Source organism: Macadamia integrifolia, chromosome 14 (genome assembly GCF_013358625.1).
Source record: "Macadamia integrifolia cultivar HAES 741 chromosome 14, SCU_Mint_v3, whole genome shotgun sequence".
Taxonomy (NCBI): Eukaryota; Viridiplantae; Streptophyta; class Magnoliopsida; order Proteales; family Proteaceae; genus Macadamia; species Macadamia integrifolia.
In genome coordinates, this window is record NC_056570.1 from 15,112,979 (window position 1) to 15,125,149 (window position 12,171).

General features: G+C 35.9%; 1 protein-coding gene across 1 annotated transcript; it reads left to right on the forward strand.

The window, feature by feature from the left end:
• The first annotated feature begins 2,583 nt into the window (after nt 1-2,583).
• On the forward strand, nt 2,584-11,910 carry LOC122060576. The gene is made up of 2 exons (XM_042623711.1): nt 2,584-2,768; nt 11,358-11,910. The coding sequence occupies exons 1-2, from the start codon at nt 2,696-2,698 to the stop codon at nt 11,573-11,575; spliced, it is 291 nt and encodes a 96-aa protein (XP_042479645.1). The 5' UTR covers nt 2,584-2,695; the 3' UTR covers nt 11,576-11,910.
• Nucleotides 11,911-12,171: the final 261 nt, after the last annotated feature.

Below are 12,171 nucleotides of genomic sequence, written 5' to 3' on the forward strand. Positions count from 1 at the left end.
GAGAGAGAGAGAGAGAGAGAGAGAGAGAGAGAGAGAGGATACTATACCAAAATGTAAAAGTGATGATAGAAAAGTGATAGATTGGGATTCCCTTTGGGATCTATTGCCGTCGGAATTCATTATGATGGCGTGGAGATCGAGGAGGACTCTTCGATGCTTAAGTTAAATTCGTACAACTATAAAGGGTAAGGATAAGAGCAATAGATGGAATGAGTCATGAAATAGTTACTAAAGGTGTCAAAAGGTTCGGTTTCGATTATTCGGTTCGGTTCCAAATGACGATATGGTGGACCACAACCAAATCGAGAATCGATTCGGTTCCATATTTAGATACTCAAACCAATTCAATTCAATTCGGTGTGGTTTCGATGCGGTTTCAGTTCTGATATTCGATTTTAATTTGGCTATGTACCTCAGTTTTAATTCGATTATGAAAAATAGTTCCACTTGAACCATGACTGTAATGGACCAAAGGCCATGATGGGCTCAAGTTACCGACTTGGTTCTCCATTTTTTGTATTACACATTCCATCAATCATAAAGTCTCTTAAGATAATCATTCAAAATCACCTATTAACGATAATAAAACCCATCAAGATCTGACCATAGCATAGTCAAAAACATGTATCAGTTTACAACCTACAAAATAAAATTGTAAATGGCAATCTCAAGTAAGATTTAAGTTAGAATAAAAAAAAAAAACATGATAACATGTTCAACGTGCCCAACCTCCTCTAAGAGTCAAAAAATCATGAGGGAATATAGAAAATCCCTCATAAGTCTTAGCGATAGTAGGTTTTTTTTTTTTTTTTTTTTTTATTTTTTGGTTTTAACTTTTAAGAGTAATTCGGTTCGGTTTCGATTCCAAACCAACGGTTTTAACATCCTAAACCGAAACCGAATAGCAATACTCACATACCCAAACCGAATATGAACCGAATTTATTTGGTTCGGTTTGGTCCGGTTAATTGGGCTCGATTTTGGTTTCGATATTTGGTTTTGATTTGAAATTGACACCCTTAATAGTTGCCTAGTGCTCTTCTATCCTTATTTATTGAGTAGAGCTGGGTGTGTGGGTAACAACCAAGAGATTTGAACTCGATACCTCCTGGTGAACATGAAATTTTTGCACATCACAACTCACCAACCACGCTAGACAGTAGTTGTTCATGTCGCATTCATATTACTAGTTTATTTTCACACATTTCATGATCCACTCCATTGTGTGATCATTGAATGCTCTTCCTATGCAACTATTATTTATTGGCTTCAATGATCACAAAATGCTCTTTTAACAACTTTTGACTTGTAATCCCCACCCCCCACCACCCCACCCCAAAAAAAAAAAAATATTTTTTTTGATTTGAAGTCCCAGCTACATGTTTGATGCATTTTTCTTTTGAGTTTTTTTGAGTTGATATTCTAACTACATGTATGATGTATTTGTCCTTATTTTATCTTATAGAGAAACCATATTAAACACCATATTAATACTATTTATCATATGTGTTTTATTGTGCTGGATTTTTAATATGTATTATCACCAACTAGTCCGTTTAATATCCATAGTTATACATATAAATAACAACTGTCTAGTACCATGATAGAAATTTGGTGAGGTTGTAATGCGAAAAGCCCACAGTTATCAAGAGGTCTGAGGTTTGAATCTTTTGATTTTCATCTACCCCCTCCCCCCTTCTATAATATGCCCATCTTAAAAAATAGAGAAATAAATATACCCGACTTGCTTAGAGAACACTGTCCCTATTAAGATATTCTAAATTCTTAAGTTGACTAAAAAAAATAACTAAGCACCCGTTGTAAACTTGTAATGAAACTTTAAAAAATAAGACACCTAACCTATAATATAAACTACCCAATTCTTAGTTTCATCTCAGTAGATTGCCACCAGAATTTTGTGAGTCTCCCAAGTTTGTGCATAGACTTCTCCCAAGTTTGTGCATAGACTTTTCCGTATGCAAATTTTTTTAAGGTATTTTTTTTCACAAAAATATTCACATCTACAGTTTTTTGATGAAATATTTGCATATAAAATAATTGATTATCTCAAGGAAAAGTCCATGAACACAATTGGGTTAGAATCCTTAGGACATGTTTGTTTGATGAAGAAAAGTAAAAAAGGTAAAAAAGAACCCATAAACTATCATAAATATGAATGTTTGGATAAATGAGAGGAATAAAATTGTTCTCTCTCTCTCTCTCTCTCTCTCTCTCTCTCTCTCTCTCTCTCTCTCTCTCTCTCCTCTTATTAACTCTCCCTTCCATAGAATTCCACCAAATTTCTGTTTCCTCTTTTTTCTTATAGAATCATATCCACTAAAAAAATTATATAGTATAATATTTCCTTTCTTTTCCTTCCTCTCTTTTTTTTTTTTTTATTTTTTTTTATGTCAACCCAACCCACAATATATATGACATGGCTTCACAAGTTTCTTCGACCAAACGGGCCTTAGCATTTTGGTTGATCAAGATACTTATTCCAATCCAACTAAGCAGGGAGTCCCTCAAAGGAAGTTTTTGGCTCGGAGTCGGAGTACTGGATCAACTTCAAACACATAAATACTGGACGGCTCTCGCATTTCCGTAGGACTAGGGCGAGAGAAGCCGGAGTTAGTAACAGAGAACAATCAAAGCTTAGATTTTCCTGTTTTTTTTCCCGTTCTTTTCTGAATCCATGGCTTTGAACAGTGGACTAAGGTCGGGGTTGAAGCTATTGACCTCTTCTGAATCTTCCCTCTCGAAATCAGGTCAGCCTTCTTTCTCATATCGCGTTCCATCGATCTCTGTTGATTAGTTTTGCTTTTTTTTCGAAACTTAATATTTCTACTTTTGACGTGAAACTTCTAAATTCTAATTGATCTAGATTGAGTTATAGTGTATGATAAATTCTTCTGATCTGATAATAGATATAGATAACAACCGGACATGTTTATCTACACATAATTAACTCCGCCTCGTCTGTGGCACTTAATAGGACTCTCGCTGGCTCAGCAATTAAAACAAAAAAGATGCTCAAGGAGTCAAGGATGTGTCTTCATAACAATTAGTGCAAATTGCAATTTGACTCCTGAAAACCCTAACAAATTATATATAAGTTATTTTTATTTCTTTTTATGTTATCTCATCCCTGATTCCTACATATATGCTCACTACTGAGTTATATGCTACGTGATGTGATATAATCCTTTTTCCCGATCCAGAATGAGTTTGGCCATTTTTGGCTATCAAGGTATTTATGGAATCGCCATGGTGTAGGAGGATTTTGGTTTTATGGCTTCCCACTTAGGAACCAGATCCTCTCCAGTGCCCCGGTGTGTCCAATGCCCATCGGATTGATGGGTAGGGGTGCGTGCCCGGTTGTTGCCTGCCGTCAGATGTGTGCTGGCGAGCTGGAGAGGATCAGGTTCCTCCCACTTAAGTTTGAACTTGGTTTCCATGATTCTTTTGGGGAGGGGAAGGGTTGTTTCTTACTTGCAAATAATATGGCCATTCTTTCTCTTCTAGATCTGTTGTTTAGGTGACAAATTGACACTACAAATCTGCATGTAGTATTATTATTATTATTCTTTAGTTAATTTGTTCTGTCCAGTATCTCTATTGCTTTTTTCCCACATGGCAACAGTTCCCTTATGTTGTATTGAACTAGCTAGTGTACCATCTTTACTGGTGAGGAAACATTTCTATTGCCTCCCCTATGCTTTCCCTATGAGTTATCAAATTCCTCATATTTTTCGTTACACCCCACCAAAAAAGAAAAAAAAAAAAAAAAAAAAAAAAAAGAAGAAGAAAGAAGTAAATTTTCATCTCTTGGGTAGATACTTTAAAATGCCTAAATTACCCTTCTATTAAACAACGGACAGGTCTCTCTATCTTTAGATTGGTTCCAACACCTTCACCTAGCAAAGAAGGTAGTGTTACCACTTGACTCGCGAGAGAGTCGCTCATAAGAACGAGATGCTAGAGGAGCCAACCCGGCAACCCCATCCTTTCCCCTGTTTTGCTACAGCAAGAGATGGTATCCTTCTCCTTCATTTTTCTATTTATTGCAAAGGTTGAAAGAAGAAAAGAAAGAATTGCTACATGTTTCAGTGCTAATCAACATAGGTCTTATAATTAGGGTGTCTTTAGGGAGGTGAACTTGAAGCAGCATGAGTAGTTTCTTACTCCAATTATATGAATATGAAAATCCCAATAGCTCTTTGTTAAAACCACACCAGATCCTCTCGCTCCTCTAATTATGAGAGCGATTTCTCTCTAATCAGTATCACATGATATAGGAGGATCCAAGGACAGCTCAAATTGAATTTCAGGTCTATTAGACTTGAGTTTTGAATATATTGGTTTTCCCCCTAAACCCTAAGTTGTTGTTTCTGCTATTTTCTGGCTTTTCTGAAACATTACTTCTTGTTTTTGGGTTTCTCTTAATTTTGTCCAGTTCCAATCAATTTATTTTTTGTTGCTTTTGTTGGGAATTTTATCTTCTTATTTCCCTATTGCATGTAGAGTTTAGGTTCCCTAACTCCATTTAGTGTTTGGGTTTTTGTTCTTTCAAAACTCTTATCTATATGGATGTAATGGCCAAAGCCTAGTGTAAGATTTGGAGTAAACGGTCTAAATATGGTACTATCATTTGATTTCTTTGATTCTTACTTCTTCTGCTCTTCAATTCAATGAAGCTTGTTCAATTTGTTTGTTATGGTTAGTTTTGCTTCTTTGCTTTCTTAATGACCCATATTTGACCAGTTCGACACTCTTATCGGTTTTAGTTTGACTGTTAAATCTATGTGGAGTTTGGACTTAGGGAATGCGTTTCTAAGTATTGAAAGCCATTGGCTGATGTACTTGACCAGACTATTGTTCTTTTTATTTTTATTTTTTTGTTATTCTTAAAGTATGGAAGCTCTGGCTACCAACATCATTCCAGTGAACATTTGGGAAACTTCCAAGTAGAACCTGACAGTATAGAACATGAGTCCAAAATTTAGATTGTCCAACATGTTTACTCAAAATACTCTTGGATGCAAGGTGCCAATATGGAAGAACGTGTGCTCTAGCTTCTGTGTTAAATCTATGAAACACTATTGTTGTTGTTTTGCTTTGGTTTGAATGTTATATCTCTGGATCAATTACTCCTTTTTCTGCTTTGAAGTAGAAAGGAATCTTTGCCATTGTTGTGTGGGAATTATTTGTTATTTCTTTCTTCTCTTTCAAGGTTTTATTGGAATTTTTTGGGTGAATAGCTTGTAATGTAAGACTCTGACAGAACAATAGACATTAACATATGAACAGAGAAGAATTTTTTGGGTGAATAGCTTGTAATGTAAGACTCTGACAGAACAATAGACATTAACATATGAACAGAGAAGCATATTTATTGAAGGTTTTGGAGTAACGAAAATGTGAAAGAGAGTGTTTGTTTCTCTCTTCCTGTCACATGCTTATTGGTTCAAGCCTTAATAGAATGAAGCTAAGGGCCAATTTGAACCATTTGAAAGTTCCATATGCCAGATCTTGGAATATCGGTTTAGTGCTAAGAAGAGGAGATGCACATCATAATATATATATATATATATATATTGATTTTAAATATATATTTTTATATTTCTGGTGCAGTTTTTAAGCGAACCTCACTTTCCTCAATTTGGAGTATAGATTTAGCATTAAGTGAAATGTGCTTCCCTAAAAGATATCCAGGATATGGACGCAATATTGGTCCTGTTACCTAGCCACAAAACCCTTTTTCTAAACGCTTTGACTAGGTTTCTGGAAGTTTCTATTTGTTCTAACAATTGTTAGTATACATGGTTATTAGGGTTGGGTTTAAGTTGAAGTTTGAAAAATTAGAGAGAACACTTGTTACCGCATGTTGTGTTGCATTTGGATGCGAATGACGAATACATGCTTTTAAAACCCAGCAAAGCAAAGACTTAAAGTGAAAACATCAACTGATTGCCACATATGCCAATAGCGAGCAGCGAGCTCATCCTACTCGTGTACAAGCAGGTTTTAAATGGGTTGCTATTTATGTTATGGCTTGTTTGCGTGAGCATCTAGATTTTAGGGTAAATATGATAATTGTCTTGATCAAGTAAATGTATTAAGTTGGTATAAGTTATCTGATTGTTTGGAGAGCTAGAGGAAATTGTATTGCCGTCATCTTATGATCATGGGAGGAGTTCCATGCTATGATAAATAATTATATAACACAAACATTAGAAGTAGTGTTGTGTAATGAACACTGGTGCTTTATAAGTTGTTATCTTTCATATGCTACTTGCATAAAAGGGTTTAACAATGGATGTATGCCTTTGTCATTTACAAATAGGGTACATGCAAAGGGAAGATACAATGGCATAACACTTAGTACAATGACTTTGATGGGGATGAGAATCTTTTCCTTCTTGTCATAGCAATAGTTGAGAATTGAGTCCAAGGATACTTGGGTGTGGTTATTCAAATTGCTTGAGCAATATGTTAGAAATCACATAATGGTTGAATTTCTTATTATCATATTCTATTTTATGAAGTGGCTATTAATAGATTCAACAGTGTTTAAAGTAAAATGTTCAGAACTTAGTCCATGGAACTTGGAGACAACCCAACTTTCAGGGTGATTTGACTTTATTCACTAGGCAACAACATGGTTTATTCCATCTAACTTTGTCAATTCTTTCTCAAATGTTGCCATAGTTGGTTAACTTTACAATCTTCCAAAATTGTGTTCCAATTGACTTACCATATCTCTTATGCAAATTTTGTATAAATGTCATCCACAATTACCATGGAGTCCTTGATCATAAAATATTATTCCTTCCATGATTTGTAGATGGCAACAATAAACATCTATCTCCTTAGCCCTTCAAACAATTAGATAGTTTATGTCAACTTTATATACTTGCTTGTTGAATGTAACTATCAACTTTGCCCTATATTTGGCATGCTCTCGTAAACGAGGCATAACAACGCTAGCAATCCATTTAGAGTCCGTTTGACAATTAGTATGATCAGCTAGCTGTTGGCATGTGTAACAATCAGTTAGTATCTTCATTTGTCAAATCTTTGCTTTACGAGATTTTAGTTGCTTACTTATGCCAGTCGCATCCAATTGTAGCACAATATGCGGTAACTTGTGCTTTCTCTTATTTTCAAACTTCAACTCAAATCCAACTTTGATAACCACATCACTAATGCTCGTTGGATGCCACCAAAACTTCTAAACACCTGATCAGCATGTATGGGGAAAAGATTCTGTGTGGGTAGGTAGCAAGTCCTCTATTGCGCTTCATATCATCTAATCCACTAGTATTTGCTGGTGCATGTTCAAGAGTAGCATCGTTTGTTGAGTCATCATCACTATAGAGTTCGACACCAGTTGCCTCAGAAGTGTTTGATCAATTTTCCTTCTTGATGAATTAAAGAAAAAATAAATTTAACTCTCTTGCGAAGTAGTGACAAGTCGACTACATACATTTGCCCCTCTTAGACTATGCAGTAGCATGAGCCTCATGCATTGGGACATTCTTTAACTCTATAATTTATATCTTTCAAGAACTAATTGGGAATAAGAAAAATAGGAACTCACTAATGTTTGATATCTTAACTTACCAAATGATTTCAACAGCCTCGGCACAAGTTGACGGGCCTTCTGTATTGAACATCGTGTTTGTTTCAGATCAATAATAATAATAATAATAGAAATTGAACATGACAATCAGTCCAATATCGTAATGGTGTAGATTTTAGAAATTTATTGTTGATGCTAAAATAAAAACCCGTTGGTAATAATTAGTTTATAGTCATTCATGTAAAGTGTCATACTCCCTTGTATATAGATAGATAATCCTTAGGGTCTACCCTAGTTGTGGTTTAGTCTCTCTTTCTCCCTCCGTTATTTGTTGGGTTTGGGTGGATTTTATGATTGTTTATCTAATGTAGGACTAGGATAGGGGGTCTAACCAAGTCTCAATTGCAGGATCTTTTAATCAGAACAACCAATATCACCCAATGTGGGACAATAATTCCACAGATCAGAATTAATGAAGAAATAATTCTCAGAAATCAGAATTCAAACCCCAAAGTTGTCCTCTATTAATTCAGATTATAAACCAGCAAACGGAGTTAATTCAGGTACAGAAATAGGCTCTTAACAGTGTATAACCAGAAGAATAATCACAGGAACAGAAAAGGTAAGAATCTCCCTATCAGTTCTGGTTTCCACCACTACAGTCCAAAAAAACAGAGATTTTAATTATCTCTGAGAAGACTGATCAGAACAGCCCCTCAGTAATGTCGATTGTCCCTTTGATAGGCAGGAAGGATCGACCAGAAATTCAACCACAACCGAGGGCAGTAGATGCTATAGGGAGCAGGGGGTCGATTACTCAGTTTAGAGTATTTTCTGGGCAGAATCTGAAGTGTAAATACCTGATCTGTGTAGCAGTAAATAGCCTTTAAATTAATACTTTAGAGAAATTGAGGAAGATAGATAGAATAGTTGAAAAGACCTATCGGACTTCACGCCGCAAAGAGTCAATTAGATCAAACACCAATTCCTTCAGCCTCGATCAAACACAAGACACCTCTTCATGAAGAAGACAATAGCAGCAACCATTAATTTTTTTTTATCAAAATCATCTTTGCTTTAGGAGCCTCCTTTTCTTTATTTATAATATTGATGGGGGAGGGAATTACAAAATAGAAGGTTCCTAAAAAAGGAAACCAAATATTCTCCTAATACAATAGTTACTAAAAACTGAAATTAGAAAATAGTTGAAAAAGGAAACTAACTACTAATGACTTGACTCAATTAATAACTTGATTCCTAAGGAAACAAATATAACTCAAATCAAACCCAACTAAAAAGGAAACTAATGAAAATAGAAATTAACTAGTAATCCCGTATGCATCCTTAGAGCCTCCATTTAAGACCCATAACAGTGGTCTATTACACTTAAAACACATGGGATCAAAGGCCCAACATATACAGAACCCAACCCTAGACTTATTCCTAATAAAACAAACATTTTTTGGTGATTAATCTACATCATTATGTGGCCTTCATATACTTGTACAACCTCATGCTAAATTTATACTCCAAATTAAGGAAAGTGAGATGGCCCTTTTGATGGCATTTTTGTTTATTGAACCAAAAGTTGCATAAATAATTATATATACGGCAATCCCAATTTTTTGGGGGCATCACATGATCTTTGTGAACTCCCAATCCATTTTATTGGCCATGATATGTTCATGGTGATGTGAGCTCATCATGTTTTGTCTTCCTTGGACCAGAGTTCTAGAGTGGAAGTGGAGGATTTGGTGGAAGATCTCTTTGATCTTTGGAGCTATGAGTTGTTTAATGATATTTGGGGCTACACTCTACATATACTGCTTGTTGGTTGGCTATAATTGTGTCCTTGTTGTAGGAGAGATAGCATAAGGAATGGCCGGGTTAGAGCTGATTTGGGGGTTGACATGGTTGATGACAAGCTCTGAGAATGTTGTTTAAGGTGATATGGGCCATATGGCCATATGTTCAACGGAGGCATTGGGACGCCCTAGTAAGGAGGAGTGATAAGATCCAAATGGAAGGAGCTAAAAAAGTTTGGGGCAAACCTAAAATGACCTTACATGAGGTTGTAAGGAAAGACATGCAAAAGCTAGGTCTAGACTCTAGTATGATCACTAACAAAGTGGCATGGAGGGCCAAGATTCATGTGTGTGTGTTTTTCCCTCCTGGATCCATGTAGCCGATCCCATTTAGTTGGGAAAAAGGCTGAGTTGTTGTTGTCTTTTCCATTTTTAGTTTAGATGCTATATTCTTGGGGTGCTTAGTGACATTGTAGACTTCCCCAAACCACAATTTATAGGGGTTTGCTCCCTGTAGGACTTAACCATCTTGAAGAAAATCTCTTCAGTCCTTTCCTAATATGCATTTTTCTTGACCGTGAACAATATCACCTCTAAGTTCTGAATTAGTCCCTTTCAAGTTAATTGCAGTTAACTTTATCTATATATTCTCCTAAGAAATGCTTTTAAATTTAGTTTCTATGTAGATTTGTATAGAAAAAATGACCTCCTGAAGAGATGCTTAACAATTATTTACCAGGGAAATTCTCTCTCGTGTGCCTTTCAAGCCATGAAATTGACCTCCTGAAGAGATGTGCAACAATTATCCACCAAGGCAAACCTTGCAAGCAATGAAATTTTTCTGTGTTTCTTTGATTGGTCTAAAAAATTTCAAAAGAACCTCCAAAGATTAAACAGGAATAATGCACATATCAGATGGTTGTCAGTCACCTGATTTTATTTTTGTGCATGAGATCTTTTATTGTGTGGGTGCTGTTTCTTTTCTTTGTTTTTTGTGCTTTGTGTCTACTTGATGCATGGTCATTGAACTTGTAACTGATCAGGTGTTAATTTTGTTTTTCATCAACTCAATAAGATCATAAAAAGAGAAAATACTTCAGCCAGCCTTCCTAGCTGTTAGTCATGATCCTGGAGTCATGTCAGACATGGCAGATTTAGTGGGATCTCAAACGCGTACCCAAGACTTAACCAAATGCCAACAGGTCAGGCTTTTGTTCTCGTCCGTCCTTTATTTTCTGACTTTAGAGTGCCACGCTGCTGAGCAGTGCGCCTTCATGAGGATTACTTGCTGCCTTCTGTCTATGCCTGCAAATTGTTCCACGACCATTAATGCATTCAATGTGGTTACCTTCCCTTTCTGTAATCTTGTTCTGTGGATGCGGATGTGATTTTCTATTCTCACAATGCAATAGATATTCATGAGAAAAGAATCTGCATGATTCTTGAAAGTAAAATATTTCATCTGATCCTGGACTTATCTTTTTCTCTTTTTAAAATCAACAGTACCATATTGCCATGTGCTATTCCTTGTTTCTTCAAGAAGCTTGAGATTTTGGCCCCTCTTGCTTGGTTTTGTAAATATTTGCTAAAAGCTTTCTACTTTGTTTTCAATTTTCTATTTATATGTTGAAGACTCCAGCCATTTGGTTCACAAGCTCTTTTAAGAATTGCACAATCGTTAATGTGAAGAATGGTCATGATTCAAAATGTTGGTCTAATCAACCATAAAAGAAAGCTCTCCCAGGCATGCAAACTGACTTACATTCTCTGTAAAATAAACCAAAAAGGATTTCATTATGTGAAGGGATGAAATTAGGATATGCAGAATCATTCTTGCTCAAAAATGGTACCATAATCAATATTTCCTTTTTCTTTGATAAATGTCCGATGATTTTCTGTCATGTAGTTATTCGTGCTATAATAGTATATGCCCCTAAAAGTAGTAGTGATGATTTTGTTGTGGACAGTCAGTCGAGGATTCCACTCAACTGGAGTGAAAAGAATGGGAGGAGGCCATGGCCATGATGAACCATACTACCTTCACGCAAAGCACATGTACAACTTGGACAGAATGAAGTATCAAGGGTTGAAGATGACTCTTGGTGTGTTTACTGCCTTCAGCATTGGCGTTGGTGTCCCTATCTGGGCTGTCATCTTCCAACAAAAGAAGACTGCGTCTGGTTGATTTGTCATGTATTGGTGGAAATAAGAGAAAGTGAACTTATTTTTCCTCCAGCAGAGGAATGCAAAACTGTATGTTGTTTCTTGCTTTTTCCAGAAACAGGAATTTTAGCTCCAAGGGAATTGCCGTATCCGTGTGAGACCTAAAGGCAGGAAGTCTCTCATACCCAGATCTCATGATTTTTGCACAAGTTATTGTTCTCTTTTGATTGATTATGAAATTTTGTGGGTGGGGTTTTTAGGTGAGTCCCTTCGACGTAAAATGTTTTCAGAATAAATTATAGCGACAGAGAATAGCTAAATTTTAGATCTATGTTGAGAATTGCTAAATTTTGTTGATGAGCTTTGGGTTTTTTATTTTTTATTTTAAATCAAGTACTTTCCTATAAAAAATTTAAGTAATTTGGGTGGAAAGCGAAGTTAAATTTACATTAATTGAGACTTTCATATGAAAGTGTCAAGAATTGGATCCTCTCCTGAGCGATGATCATCCAGGTTTTGCCTATAGCTACTTAAGTTATCTAAGTTGTGATTCAATGGCTCTCTTGGTGCGGTGTCTCTGTTATGGTCGGTGGAAGCACAGCCGTTGAATCACTGTTT

Bases quoted from the DNA above. Each gene is read 5' to 3' on its own strand.
- LOC122060576 (XM_042623711.1), top strand. From the start codon at position 2,696: ATGGCTTTGAACAGTGGACTAAGGTCGGGGTTGAAGCTATTGACCTCT. The intron at 2,769-11,357 runs GTCAGCCTTCTT...TGTTGTGGACAG, and splicing joins ATCTTCCCTCTCGAAATCAG to TCAGTCGAGGATTCCACTCA.